Below are 13,805 nucleotides of genomic sequence, written 5' to 3' on the forward strand. Positions count from 1 at the left end.
TTTCCATCAGCTCCATGTGCACCGGGTGATGCTCACACAGCTCGGGCCCCGGTGCTGCCCGAGCACGTTTTCCATCAGCTCCATGTGCACCGGGTGATGCTCACACAGCTCGGGCCCCGGCCGACCGGAGCAGGCTGGGTCCTGCCTGCCTCTTGCAGCAGCCAAGGCGTTTCCAGCTTTCGCTCGGACTTTCTGCCCTGGGCAAAACAAGGTGCCTGACAGCGAGCGGTTTGTGCCAAGGGCATCCCACGGGAGCCCGCTGCTGCTCGGGTTACAAAGGAGAGCAAAGGCTGAGCAAAAACTCTCGAACAGGTTGGACATGTAATTACAGACCCAGAGCCTGCTCCAGCCCAGGGCTGGCTCCTTACCAAGGGACAGAATTTTGTTTGAGAATCCATCACTTTGTCTCCAGGAAACACAACACAAGCACAGGCCCCTTCTCTCTCCAGCCAGGAGCCACTTCAGACTTTCTGCATGGGGAGCACGTACAACACTGAACCTCATGGCTGAATATTTGGGGTGGGCACAGACAAAAATTACCTGTGCTCAGCTTCCCCTCACAATGGGCAGGATCCCACCGGGATGGGGAGATGATCCCAAGCAGCTCAAAAAACAGCACACAAATATCTTTGCAGCACATCTCAGGTTTTAATAAGCTCTTACTTAACCAGCCTGATTTCCCCAGGGCTGTGGGCCACAAGAAATCTGCTGTGCACACAGCAGGGCTCCCAGGCAGGTCAGCACTGCTCCCAGTCCCCACCCTGCTCGCAGGAGTTTGGATATTTTATCATGCCATAAGCAAAATGCTCTGCCCCAAGCTCTGAGGCTTTCCTGCACACGGTGGTTTGAGAACTCCCAACTCTCACTGTTGCTGCAGAGAAAAGCCAGCAGAGCCAGAAATTGCCTAATGGCAGCAGCAGGATTTCCTGGGCTGGGGTGCGTTTTAGCAGGGTGAGGAAAAGCTCTGTAATAGGCCATCACCCCTGCAGCACGGCTGGCTCTGCTGGCAGATCTTTAGCACGGAAATATTGATCTCACACCCATAAAGGCTATTTGTAAATGGTCTTTTGCAAATGCTTTTTATTGCAGGGAAAAGTGCCTGGGGGCATCCAGAGCTGTGGGAGAACAAGGCCCCCCCACAGCACCAAGTGTCACGGTGAAAGCAGGAATGGAGGCCCAGCTATTTTTGCAGAGAATGAAATCTGTTACAAACACGCCCTCACAGAGAGAGCCTTGTCTTTTCTCCCACAAATCCCTGAAATCACAGCCTGCCTGTGGGTACCACGGTGTGAAGGCACCCTGTAAATTAACCCACCCTTAACTGCAGTGCTGCACAATCCCCTGGATTGCTGCAGCACAGCACACACGGGGCAAAGAGGCAGCAGAGCCAAGCAAAGATAAACCCAGACATCCAGATTTCAGCTGTTGAGAGCTCTGCTGAACCAACCACCACCACAGGCTGGCAGAAAACATTTCTCTCCACAGTCACCCAGGAGCAGACACAGCAGGCTGGCAGAAAACATTTCTCTCCACAGTCACCCAGGAGCAGACACAGCAGAAGGTGTGGAAGTGCCTGGGCAGGTTATCAGTGCAGGAATCACTGACACCAACCCTGTGTGTGTGCATTTCTGGGAGTCCTCCTAAAGCACCGTTAATAAAATGCTCAGCCAAATGCTGCTGTGGCCTTTCACAGACAATGGCCCCAGGAACAGCCAGAAACCTTCCCATGTGCAGCCCCAGCTGGCTGGAGTTGGAATGAGCAGCAGTTTGAGGCAGGGAAAAGGGAAGAGAAGTCACTGCAATTCTTCTGTTTTATTAGCAAATGGACAGTATCCAGACAGCTAAAGGAAATCAGACCATTCCAACATCAACTCGAATGTTGTTGTCAATTTCTTGCACTGTTCCCACACATCTCTGTCTTTCATACAGTCAGACCTTTGGGTAAACAAAGAGCACAGAAACACACAAAAATTACAATATATACACGTTTTCTCCCCACCTCAATGGCCTTAGATTTTTGGACATTAGCAATGCTTTGTTCGTTTGACTTTGCAAATAATACCAAAACACCTCGAGTTTTAAAATAAAAAAATACTACAATATTCACAATATAAAACTTAAATACTTTTTTTTTTTTTAATTAAGGTACTGCTAGGAGCTATTGAGTGACCACAGCTCTTCCAACAGAAGCTCTGCTGCTGAAGCACTGGAAGTTAAGGTTCACAAAGCAACATCCATTTCATTCTGCACTGCTCCTGGTCAGAGTGCAGATCTTGCCATGCTCATGACAGTGCCACTGGAGACTTGTCCAGGTGTGGAAATGACTAAAAGGTACATGACACTTCTCCTCCTCTGCTATTCCTGCCCTGTTCATGTATTCCTGTGTTTTATTGAACAGCCACTGGATACAGTGACTGCAGAGGAGCAGCTCGTGGGTCAGTGCCCTCCCTGCAGGAGTTACAGAAACAGGGCAGAAAAGGCAGCAAGGACCAAGGGAAAATTCAACCCATCCTTCCACAATCTCATCTAGGACAAAAAAAAAAATCATTAAGTGTTTTTGAAAGGCAAGAGAATCAAATTTTACCTGGGATATCTGGATTCTGTGTCGGAATCCAGGTTTGGTTATTTAATTTTCCCTTCACCTTTCAAAGGAAGCAGAAACTGGGACAAACAACAGCTGGGGGATGTATCTCTTTGGTAACATCTGTGAAAGTCTCTCAGCATTGCCTCCGTTTCACAGGAATCATAAAACCTGACAGGATCCTGAAGAAGTTTTGGAGGTTTCACTGGGAGAAGAACTTGCCCCAAATTAAAGAGGGCCTCTGTGAGGGTGGGAAAGACTGCAGAGGAGCTGGATCCCTCAGAGCCCTACTGCAGTGCCTCAGTGAGAGCAGACCCCAGACAGACAAGCTGATAAATCATCTCTCAGTACAGACAGGAGGTCTGGAGGGCATTTTAGGCTATTTCCTTAAGGCAGAAGTGGGTGAACACTGGCTGAGGAGACAGGCAGAGCTGGCAAACCTAAGCTGGACTGAGTGGCTGTACCATTTTTTTTACAGTCTAGTGGCTCCATGGGGGAGTTTAAAGAGGATTTGGATCCCATCACTCCTGGTCACCCTCAGCTGCAGCCTCTCAGTGACAGAAAACTCTCTGTAGTGTAAAATGCCTGTGCATTTTAAACTTTCACTTTCAAAGCTGGTTTCCAGCTCTCCCCTCATACTGCAAGACTCAGCTGACACAGCAGGGGCTGAAGAGGCAGCAGAGACCCCACTGCTCCCTCCAGCTGAGGACAGGGGTTCCTCACTTTTGAGGAAGAACAGCCACGTTTGTAGTGCCACATTTCATGTTTTACTCATTCCTCTCTGGAGAAACAGCATACCCTGGTGACCTGCTCAGCACAACAATGGATAGGAAGTCCTGTTTATCTCTGAAACTTCCAAAAACATGGTAATAATACAAGACACTGAACAAGAGGTCTGCCCACAAGCTAAAGCTGCCAGAAGTGCTGTTTCAGAGCTGGAATCTCCAGAACCTACTGCACAGAGGCAGAAACCCACAGTCCAAAAAGGATCCACTACAGACTCGCACCACAGCTGCCACTAAAAAAGGTTGCACAGAGCAGGTTAGAAATGTGCAGATTCCTTAAATTTCTGGGATGCCAACCCACTAACTGCACACAGTCTCCCCAGGTGAATGACTGGCAGTATTAAAGGCTGAGACAATCTTGAAGTCCACCACAAAAGGGTTTTTCAGCTGAAGTCTCCAAAGGAATTGGAGAAGAATAAATTTTCTTCCAAACCAGGGATGGCATCCACTCTAAGTAAAAGTATTTTTGGAAGCGCATTTGTCAGGTTATGGAACCAATTCCAGAAAGTAAAAAGGAAGGAAAGAACAAATCCATAAGAAACAAGCTGAAAACCAACCATTCCTGGTTTTGTGGCTTAACTGTTCTTCTGTCATTTCACCACTTGCTGCTCTGCAAAGGGTTAAATTCTGATCCTCCTCAGTGACTGCATCCTTTCAGCTGAGACAAATGAACTCCCAGGCAATAGGGCCAGTGGGAAATACATATGTGCTGTGACAACAACATGCCTCCAACCAGGAGGACAGCTCGAGGTCAGCTTTCACTTCCTCAGCCTTCTGCTTCTCTTGCTTTCTTGTCACTGCTGCTAAAATTGGTTCAAGGGCACTTGAGACTTTGGAGCAGAGAAGATTTTTCTCCTTGCATCAAAACCCAAAAGGTTTCATATTTACTAGGATCATTGAAAGTAGAATCAGAATGTGGACTGGAAGTTGGTGTAATCTGAGGATCTCTACCGGAGAGCTGAGAAAATAGAACAGTCCAGATTTCCTGCTTAAGGGCTCAGCTCCATTTTGCCAGCAGCTGCAACAAAGAGCACATAGTTTATCATGCTTGAAAGCTGCACAAATACCCACCAGGGAAGAGGAATTACTCTCCTCTAAAACATACATTTGGGTTGGACATTAAGAGACATGAGGACAGTTTTCTGGCTCCACCACAAATCACCGTTGCCTGTTTTACCTTTGGTAACAAAGAGTCAAGCTGGAATTTTACCTGGAGAAGGAATATTAACATTAGTCTGACCTAACAACTGAATTCTTTTTAAACTCTCATCTCTATTCAACCCTAGTACGACAGAGATTCCATGAATTCCAGATTGTTTTCCTGAAGCAACGTGAGAAAAAGCTGCCCCTAAATGTTATTTCAAGTGATCATCTGAGGGTTCTGGGGACAAGGGAAGACATCAAAGCCAGGTGATAATAATACTCATCCCTCTGGACCTTTCCCAGTGCTTTGCACATGAAAAGTCTCACCACACCCCTGTGAGGTAGGTTAGTATTATTACAGTCCCTTAATACAGCTGTGGAAAAGGAGGCAGAGAAGTTCCTTTCCTGGAGGCCACTGCAGGAGATGGAACAAGACAGGGAAACAAGAAAAGAATTTCCCTTTCTCTCCACATCTCCCCTCTTCCCCATACAAACCATGGAGAAATAACCAGAGAAGGAGGCTACAGTGCCCCAAATTTCTGACAAACAGCAGGACCCCAGAGCTCCAAGGAAGATCGTTAAATACACGAGTACCTCAGAAGGAACAGCGACCCCGAAGCCATCCCACGACACAAACCAGCTCAATAAATAACTAAATACACGTGGCTGTGACTGTCCCCAGCCCAGCAAGGTCCCAGGTGGAGGGGCTGGAGCCACGTCACTCCTGTGCCTCCACGGCCACGCCGACCAGCGCGTGCCTGATGGTGCGGCCGTGCAGTTTGTAGCCGTCCTGCGTGACCAGCGCCACGGTGCCCGGCTGCATGCCCTCGGCTGGCACGTGGCAGATGATCTCGTGGTCGTAGGGGTCGTACCTGCCCCCCACAGGGTTCATCTTCTGCAGGCCATGCTTGGCAAAGACGCTCTGCAGCTTGGCCTCGATGAGGGACAGGCCCTCGTAGATCTTCTTCAGGGTGGGGTTGGGATCGCTGGGCTCCTCGGCGTGGCCCGCGGCGCTCTCGGTTGTCTTCTCCAGGATGTCTGCCACCTCCACCAGGTCCCTGCAAAAACTCTGGATGCCTGCAGGAAGGAAGTGAAGGACAGCTTACAGAACATCCAGAGCTCCAGTACCAAGGACAGACAAAGGCACAGTGCTTTGAAGGCACCTTTAAAGCTGTTTGTTGATTTGAAGTTGATTTAGCAAGACCAGGAGGTGTCTTCTGATTGCTGGAACCAAAGCTTCAGCATTAAGAGTAATCCAAAGACTCCTCAAACCAAGGTGTGTGCAGGAAATGCACATCCATACCATGACCATACATATATTCGGTATTCCTGACAAAGCAGAGCATTAATGTCTCACTCCAAACAGTTTTTTGCAACTCAGATTTGTCATTTAGGACTCTGCTCCACATCCCCTGCTCCAGTCCCACTGACATAATTTTGTCACACAAATGCCCATTCCACAGGGAACAAACACAATGGGGGGAAGCAAAAACAATGCATGGCTATTCAGAAGTACAAAATCCCCAACTGATTCATAGCTTAAAACCATTGTGGAAGGACTGAACCAAAATGGTCCTTGGGCTGGTCATGAAAAGCCAGGCAGGTTTTGTCATTCGAAAATAATGACAAAAGGGTTAGACTGGCTGCATTTCCAGCAGTGGTTTCTTGCACAGTGCAGAAATTCCAGGAAAAGCAGCCTCCCTCAGTTACATAAATGTCATAACTCCCTGACTGGAATGACACATTAGGGAAACAGAGAAAATGAGGCAATAGTCAGGTGCTGTCTGCAGCTGTACATGTGAACAAAGGGAGAGGAAGGAGATGCAGCAAAGCAGCAGACAGAAGCCCAGCAATTACCACTCATTTCATGGAATCACAGTCATTCAGCCTGCTCAAGACCTTTAAGATCATCAAGTCAGCACTGCCAAGGCCATCACTAAACCGTGTCACAGTCTTTCCAACACCTCCAGGGATGGTGTCCCCACCTCTTCCCTGGGCAGCCTGTGCCAGTGCTTGGCAACACTCTCAGTGAAGAAATTTCCTTTAAAGCTAATCTAAACATCCCCTGGCACAACTTGGAGCTGCTTCCTCTTGTCTTACCTCTCATCAATTGGGAAAAGAGACTAACCCCATCTTGCTATGATCTCCTTTCAGATTTTCCTCTTATCTACAGATCTCCAAGTCTCACTCTGTGAACAATTTCTAATAAGGAAGTTATTATTTTCTTCATGCTACATATCAAATCCCAAAAGCTAAAAAAACCCCTCTCAAAATCAATCATCCTGTTGCTGATTATCTCCAAACTCAGCAGCCATTTTATAGCACCATGGGTGGAAGGTAAGAAAATACAGTAGCTCTAATTTCAAGGCTGCTAGAATTAGCTAACAATAAACCTCTTGAGATTCATGCATTATGGAGAAAAACAGTTTTTCATTCTCAGAGATGGTTCTGGCACAGTGCAATGCTTGAACAGCACCTTCTTCCCCCCTCACCTGCTTCTGCTGCCAAAGCTACAAATCCAGCTTGTCTCACTGATGCTAAAATATTTCTTTTAGAGGTTTTAAACATCTAATCAAGAGATTGACAACTTCTGCTCCAGGCTGCATCTCCCTCCAATGAACTGAAGCACAGGAGGCTGTTAATATAGAAAAGGAGATCACAACCTGATGACACAGCTGAGTATAAAATGCACCCAGCCAGAGCCAATCCTCAGCACACACCAGAGCCTGCATTTTTAACCAAGTCAGCAGAACTAAACTCAGCTGCACTGGAACTATTAAAAAAAAAAAAAAAGTCACAATTCTGTGATTCTGTGGATAAACCTGATAGGACAGGACACAGCTGGACACAGAGAAAAAAACAGTGATTAAGCCCAGATATCAAAATTCCAGGCCAAACATCACAGCAGGCTTTGAAATAAACGTGGCAGGGCAGGACAGGGGGACAGAAAAGCTGCTGATCAGCATTTTCTGCTCAGGCAGGCCAGTGCAGTAAACCCAGCTCTTCTGCTTACCAAAGAGTTTGGCATCTTCCACAAACTTCTGCGTTCTCCTCCGGACGTTCTCGGAATCTGCCAAAGCTCTCCGGTATCGCTCCTGTAACCAGAGGGGCCACATCAAACCAGCAGGTGAAACCCCCTCCTGACACTGCAAACCCCTCAGAAATGCTTTAAAGACAGAAGGTTGTGCTGGGCTCCTGCATTTTTATACAAAGACAAATCCTTCTACTGATTAACTCAAAACTGCAACTCTTTCACAAGACCCAAGGCCAGAAATATTCTGGGCACTGAATGGCTGAATTCAGCTGAACAGCCACTGTCAGGCTGCTGCTGAGATCCTCCTCTCTCCAGCAGGCAGCTCTGTGACAGCTGATTTCTCACTCAGAGCAGGATTCTCAGGGTGATTATCTCCAGAACAGCCCAGTGCTGTGGTATTTAATCCTCCCTCAGTCACGTGTGTTCTTCAATATAGAACCTGATTTCCATCACACACGAGCACTTTAAAGGGCTTCTCTTCTTGGATAATCTGGATCCAGTGTGACATAAAGCTGTTAAGGAGTGTCCAAAGGAGGGGCATGAAGATGGGGAAGGGTCTGGAGAAGCCATGGAGCAGCAGCTGAGGGCACTGGGATTGTTCAGCTGGAGGAGGCTGAGGGGAGACTCCTTGGGGTCTGCAGCTCCTCCCGAGGGGCAGCTCCGATCTCTGGGACAGGGACAGGGAAGGGCTGGGGCTGGGTGAGGGCAGGGTCAGGGTGGATTTTGGGGAAGGTTCTTCCCCCAGAGGTGCTGGCACTGCCCAGGCTCCCCAGGGATGGGCACAGCCCGAGGCTGCCAGAGCTCCAGGAGGGCTTGGACAGCGCTCCAGGGATCCCAGGGTGGGATTTTGGGGGGGCTGTGCAGGGCCAGGAGCTGGACTGGATGGATGATCCTGTGGGAACTCAGGATATTCCATGATTCTATGCCAACATGTGACACTAATCAGCATGAAGCTACTGTCACAAGGCTGTGAAAGAAGTGACCAGTTCCAACACAAGCTTTTCCTGCCAGGATCACACCATCAGCACCCTGCTGCTGGCACTGCTGACAGATGGTGTTTTGGGGAAGGCAGGGTGGAATTTCACCCTCTCACACACAGGGCACAGCTGCTCTGGAGCTCTGTGTGTGTGTCACAGCATTTAGGGAAAAATACAGGGCTGAAAACCAGACCAAGCCAAGGGGACTGAAGCAAAGACATGCAGCACACTCACAGTTAAATCCCGGACTTGCTCTTCCAATTTGATGGCTTTGTGCTCCAAGGCACAGTCAGAGAGGGGGTGCTTGGGCTCCTCACTGGGGTCCTCTGGGCCACACTCGTCTCCTGTGCTCCTCTGCTGAGCTGCAGTGCTGAAAGCACAGGGGCACCCTCTGAAATACAAACTAGGGACACAGAAACCAAGTTGAGTAAGTTCAGGGTCCATGAGAATTCAAGATTAGTGTCAGTATTAAAAGGAGACTCTCTTAAAAGAGGTACACAGGATTCTAAACACAATTTTAGTTCTTTTCAGAAAACACAGACAATCAGCAAAGAAACACAAAGAGGTGCTTTTAATTTCTTTTATTTTAGACTAACATGGCACACAGAGACTTTACTCCACTTCTTTGGCATACCTTCAAAAGAGTCAGATTTTCACAGAAACACAGAATGAGCTTGGAAAACACCTTCAAGACCACCAAGTCCAACCTGTACCCAATCCCACCTTGTGACCTGCCCAGAGCCCTGTGTGTCACATTCCTTGGACACTTCCATCACCTTCCTGGTCTTTTCCAACATAAATAATTCTGTGATTTCCTGACTGTGTTTCACTCTCCCTCCTACACACTTGCTTTTACAAACCAACCTAGACAGGGCTCATTCCTGCCAGCATGAGCCTCAGATCCACCTCTCCCTCACACCAGGAAGAATCTGCAGAACAAAAGAGAATTTACTTCCAAACCAGCTCCATCCAGGAAACATTTCAGTGCACACCTAACAAGGAAGGGTGTATTCTCCTTTTTTGGGAATACCTGGGCTCTTCCTCTGAGCAAAGCTTTCAACACCCCCATCGTGCAATGATTTATATCTCCTCCATGCAATATTTTCCATACATTAAGTGCACATCTAGCCCGTGAAAGTCAGCAGAGCCCAGAAATCCCTGTGCTGGCACCAGCTCCACTCCCTGTGCTTTTACAGAACAATTCCACTCTGCACAGAGACACTAATTTAGACCCCAGAATCGATTCAGCTGGGTTCACATTACCAGGCCTGCACCATGAAGCATTCTTCCTCTTTAGCAAGGCTGCATTGCTCAGGTTCAATGTCACACAAGTGCACAGAGTTTCTTCTGGGGTCTATCATGAAGCCTCAGTGCTGTTCAGCTTTATTCCAGTACTGGAGCTCAGCAGAATTCAATCTCAAGGAGTTAAACCAGCTGAAAAATAACCCTATAAAACAAGAGGACTTTTCTCTCAGTGTCCCTGAATGGGTCTGCTGACAGATCATTCCTGTTACGTTCATTTTTTCGACTGATCAGTGCAAGTACCAGTACCAATAAGAAGCCAAATATGTGAGATGTGGGGCAGGGAGGAGGTGTCCCTGAGGGTTTAGACTGGCTTAACCCTCAAAGCCCAGCTCAAGAGATCTGTATCTGCCCCAAGACCACCAGGCATCTCCTCCCACCCCTGTTTAACAGCCCAGATGTTTCCTCATTTAAATCCTTAATAGCAGGGTGCTAAATGTCCCACAGCACTAATCACAAACTTCCTCTCCACACCTGAGGACATTTGCATGTGCAGTTTTTATTAAGTGGGTACTTAAAGCATCATCTGTATGTCAAACCACTCCTTTTCAACAAATTATGTGCCAAACACAAACCTCAAAGTGCTTTCTTTACTTACACTTGCTCTAGAGGAGGACGTTCCTCAGACTAATCTTTAAGAATTGTCTGGGTTCCAGGAATGCCAACACAGGAAAAAACCCCCACATTTCATCCCTGGCTACTGTAAAAGGGCACAAGACCTCATCCTGAATGATTTTAAAGATTCCTGTCACGTTCATTTTTTTGACTGATTAACAGCACTTTATCAAAGTTAGAGAAAGTACATTAAACTAGAGGGAGGACAGAGCAGAACCCCTTCACCAAGCCTTTAAATATCAATGTGAGGCTTTCTTTGCACATAAAAACCTCCATGGGAAGCAGCAGCTACGAACTTTATCCTTTATCATCTCACATTTCGTTTCAAAGAGCTGCAGGGATGGAAATCAGCCATGCTACAGATGAACCAAAGAACCTGAAACACAGCTGAGAAATCTCGCTGGGCCCCTCAGAGGTGAAACTCCGGTGTTTTAAAAATAGGCTGTGCAGCTCAGTTAACTCCTCTGCCCCCAAGATGGCAAAGCTGGAGAGGTTTTTCTCTCTGCCGGTGGTTACTGGCAGGGATGGGTGTGTTCTGCGTGGGAGAGGGGCATGGAGGAGCCGGTCCCAGCTGCCTACGTGGAGCAGGGAGCTGCCTGCATGGACTCCTCTCCGCAGCCTCTGAACCCAAATCCCAACTCCCAGAGCGCTCCCCCGTGCAGGGACATGCCCTGGCAGTCACATGCTGCCTGGAAAAGTTATGGCCAAGAAATCCCAGCCTGACTCCAAAGGGAATTCTTCGGGTCTGTTATGCGGGGTTGAAAATGCCGCTCAATTGACTCCTTGCTGCAAGATGAAAGGAATTCTCCCCGACAAGTGGCAGGAGCTATTTACAGGCTGTCCACTGACTGGGCTCCATCTTCTGAAGGCTGGTTTGATCACAGCTACCCTAAAAATAGGCATGGATCCCACGGGAGGAAGCAGACACATCCTGAAGTGACAGACACGTGGAAGTCGCGGGGCGTGTGAAGGGGATTACACAAGTCGGTGTTACAGAAAGATTTACAAAGCGATGTCACAGAAAGCCAAAGAGATAAGAAGGAGCAGAGAAGTTGATTGCAGCCATATGGCTTAAGCCAATTGTCCTTCAAGATAAATATTTCAGTGATGAGAGAGGTTTCTCGTCGGAGCTACAATGGTACCATCACCTCTTTCTGGAGCACCCGACCATTCCAGGGTCCTTCCCCACCCTCCTGGAACACTCCCTCCTCCTCCTCCCAAATCAGCATGACAAAGCTCTCGAGTGCTGAGACACACAGGAACATCTGCACTGCTTTCAGCTCTGATGAGCCTGCTTTGGAAGGAAATCTAATTACTGCCAATTCCTCCGTGCTGTTTCATCAGGGAGGGACTGCAGAGATAATGCAGTGCAAGGAGGGGACTGTCCCGCTCTGGGGTGGCCGCACCTCGACAACTGGGGCAGTTTTGGGTGCCAGGATGTGAGCAAGACCTAAAGCTCTCAGAGAGTGTCCAAAGGAAGGGCATGCAGATGGTGAAAGACTCATCGCACATTTTTCAGCGAGGCAAAGCAGTTTTCACCCACGTAAGAGGGAGAATTTATTGACATGCATCTACATTTAGTCCCAAACACAGCTGCCTTTACTATGTGCTGTAGATTTATTATATTACGTTTAAATAGTCTTTTAGTGGTGTTTCTCTTCCAGACAAAAAAAACAAAACAAAACAAAACAAAAAAAAAAAAAAACCAAACTAAACCAAACAAAAAAACCTGGCATTTTGGCTTTTTTCTTTTTACCTGCCTACAGTTCACTCAAATAACCAAAGCACCTTTATGGAATTCTCTTTTCTAAGCCATATTCCATGATGTAAAAGAAAAAAGCATGAGTGGACATTTTTCCTGTCTAAATATTGACACAATTAAATGGATTCTCTTCCCGCGACCACCCAAAACAAACAAAACCCGAGGAGCACATTAAACCTGAATAATTAATGAATAAATTAATGAATAAATGGTTCAGCCGGGCGACACACAGAACCCACCCACAGTGGCAGGAAACCACCTCCCAACGTGACTTACCGAGCGCGGAAACGCTTTGCCTTAAAAACGAACCATAATTTCCCAAAAAATCACTTTTCTGGGAAAGGAGCTCGGTTATGGGGGGTATTTCTGCTCCAGGGCGTTCTGAGGAGCGCAGAACGGCAGCCTGGGGTTTCGGGGGTGAGACGGGGAGCGCCGGGGGATGATGGAGACCGGCGGGGTCTGGCTGTGGGTTCGGGTCGGGGGCCAGGGTCGTGGTTGGGGTCCGGGTCCGGCTGTGGATCCGCTCCCGTTCCCGCCCCCAGCGCGGCGCCCGCCCGGGCCCGGCCCCACGGTGCTGCCACGTCTGTCCCCGACACCCCGCAGGTCCGGGCCACCCCTGTCCCCCCATCCCGGCCCGGCCGGTCCCAGCCCGCCCCACGTACCTGCCTGTGCCGGCCTTGCCGGCCGCGGGCAGCAGGGCCCCGAGGCGCCGCAGGGAGCGGGCGGCCATGGCCCCGCACGGAGCGGCGGAGCAGGCGGCGGCGATGCGCCCGCGTCACCGCGGAACTACAGCTCCCACACGGCCCTGCGAGCGGCGGGCGGGCCGGCCTGAGGGGCTGCGGCGTGAGGGGAGGGCGGGCATGAGGGAATGGAGGGCGGGCATGAGGGAATGGAGGGCGGGCGGAGAGCGCTCCGCCCGTCGCTGCTCACGGGGCTCTGGGTCTCGGCTCCGGGCATAAGGGGCCGGGATCCGCGGTTTGGCTCCGGATACGGCTGCTGGCCCCCGAGACTCGGATCTGGCACCGGCCTCCGGGACTGGGACCCGGACAGAGCTTCGGTGTGCCAAGGATCAGAACTGGGCATGCAGCACCGGTTCCCTGGAGCTCGGCCCCGGTCACCGCTCCATCCCCCGGGACTGATTCGGACCCGGCCCCAGCTCCTGCCCCCGGCGGAGTTCGGGTCTGGACACCGGGTACACAGCGGTCCCCTGGGCTCGGACATGGGCACAAGGCTCTGTGCCCTGGGGCGCGGACCTGGTCCCCACAGGGCTCAGACACGGACACAGCTCCCGCCGCTGGCTGCGCGGGTTAAAGGTGATAACAGGACAGGTTTCGCCTCTAGTTCAGGAAAGGACTGGAAGAGACTACAAGTGTTCCTTACCCGTGGTGAATAAACACTAACCAAAGCCCAAAGCCTTGGCCAGAGTTGCCAACAATTGCGTGAAGGATGAGAGAGAATGGCTTCAAACTGCCAGAGGGCAGGGCTAGATGGGATATTGGGAAGGAATTCTTTTCTGTGAGGATGCTGAGGCTATGGCATAGAGTGTCCCATCCCTGGAAGTGTCCAAGGCCAAGGGTCCAAGACTGGATGGACTGATAGGGACCTG

At 49.5% G+C, this 13,805-nt stretch overlaps 1 protein-coding gene across 4 annotated transcripts; it reads right to left on the minus strand.

Annotated features, from left to right (window-relative positions):
* Positions 1–1,793: 1,793 nt before the first annotated feature.
* Positions 1,794–13,014, minus strand: GRPEL2 (GrpE like 2, mitochondrial). 4 transcript variants are annotated; one of them, XM_059859803.1, is made up of 6 exons: positions 12,862–12,979; positions 9,784–9,967; positions 8,755–8,923; positions 7,523–7,604; positions 5,382–5,586; positions 1,794–4,384 (listed from the first exon to the last, which is right to left on the minus strand). In XM_059859803.1, exons 2-6 carry the CDS (start codon positions 9,879–9,881, stop codon positions 4,228–4,230), a joined length of 711 nt encoding a protein of 236 aa, XP_059715786.1. In that variant the 5' UTR covers positions 9,882–9,967; positions 12,862–12,979; the 3' UTR covers positions 1,794–4,227. The 4 variants fall into 4 exon arrangements, with proteins under 4 accessions (XP_059715786.1, XP_059715788.1, XP_059715787.1 ...); XM_059859805.1 differs by lacking the exon at positions 9,784–9,967 and having other exon boundaries at positions 12,862–13,014; XM_059859804.1 differs by lacking the exon at positions 1,794–4,384 and having other exon boundaries at positions 4,970–5,586; positions 12,862–12,975.
* Between the last annotated feature and the right edge of the window lie 791 nt (positions 13,015–13,805).

The sequence above is a fragment of the Haemorhous mexicanus genome, chromosome 15 (genome assembly GCF_027477595.1).
Source record: "Haemorhous mexicanus isolate bHaeMex1 chromosome 15, bHaeMex1.pri, whole genome shotgun sequence".
NCBI lineage: Eukaryota > Metazoa > Chordata > Aves > Passeriformes > Fringillidae > Haemorhous > Haemorhous mexicanus.

Excerpts from the sequence above, each read along its gene's own strand:
- GRPEL2 (XM_059859803.1), bottom strand. The coding sequence starts at position 9,881 with ATGATAGACCCCAGAAGAAACTCTGTGCACTTGTGTGACATTGAACCT. Across the intron at positions 7,605-8,754 it reads AGCAAGTCCGGGATTTAACT|GAGCGATACCGGAGAGCTTT; the intron begins GTGAGTGTGCTG and ends CTCTGGTTACAG. Across the intron at positions 5,587-7,522 it reads GGAAGATGCCAAACTCTTTG|GCATCCAGAGTTTTTGCAGG; the intron begins GTAAGCAGAAGA and ends TCCTTCCTGCAG.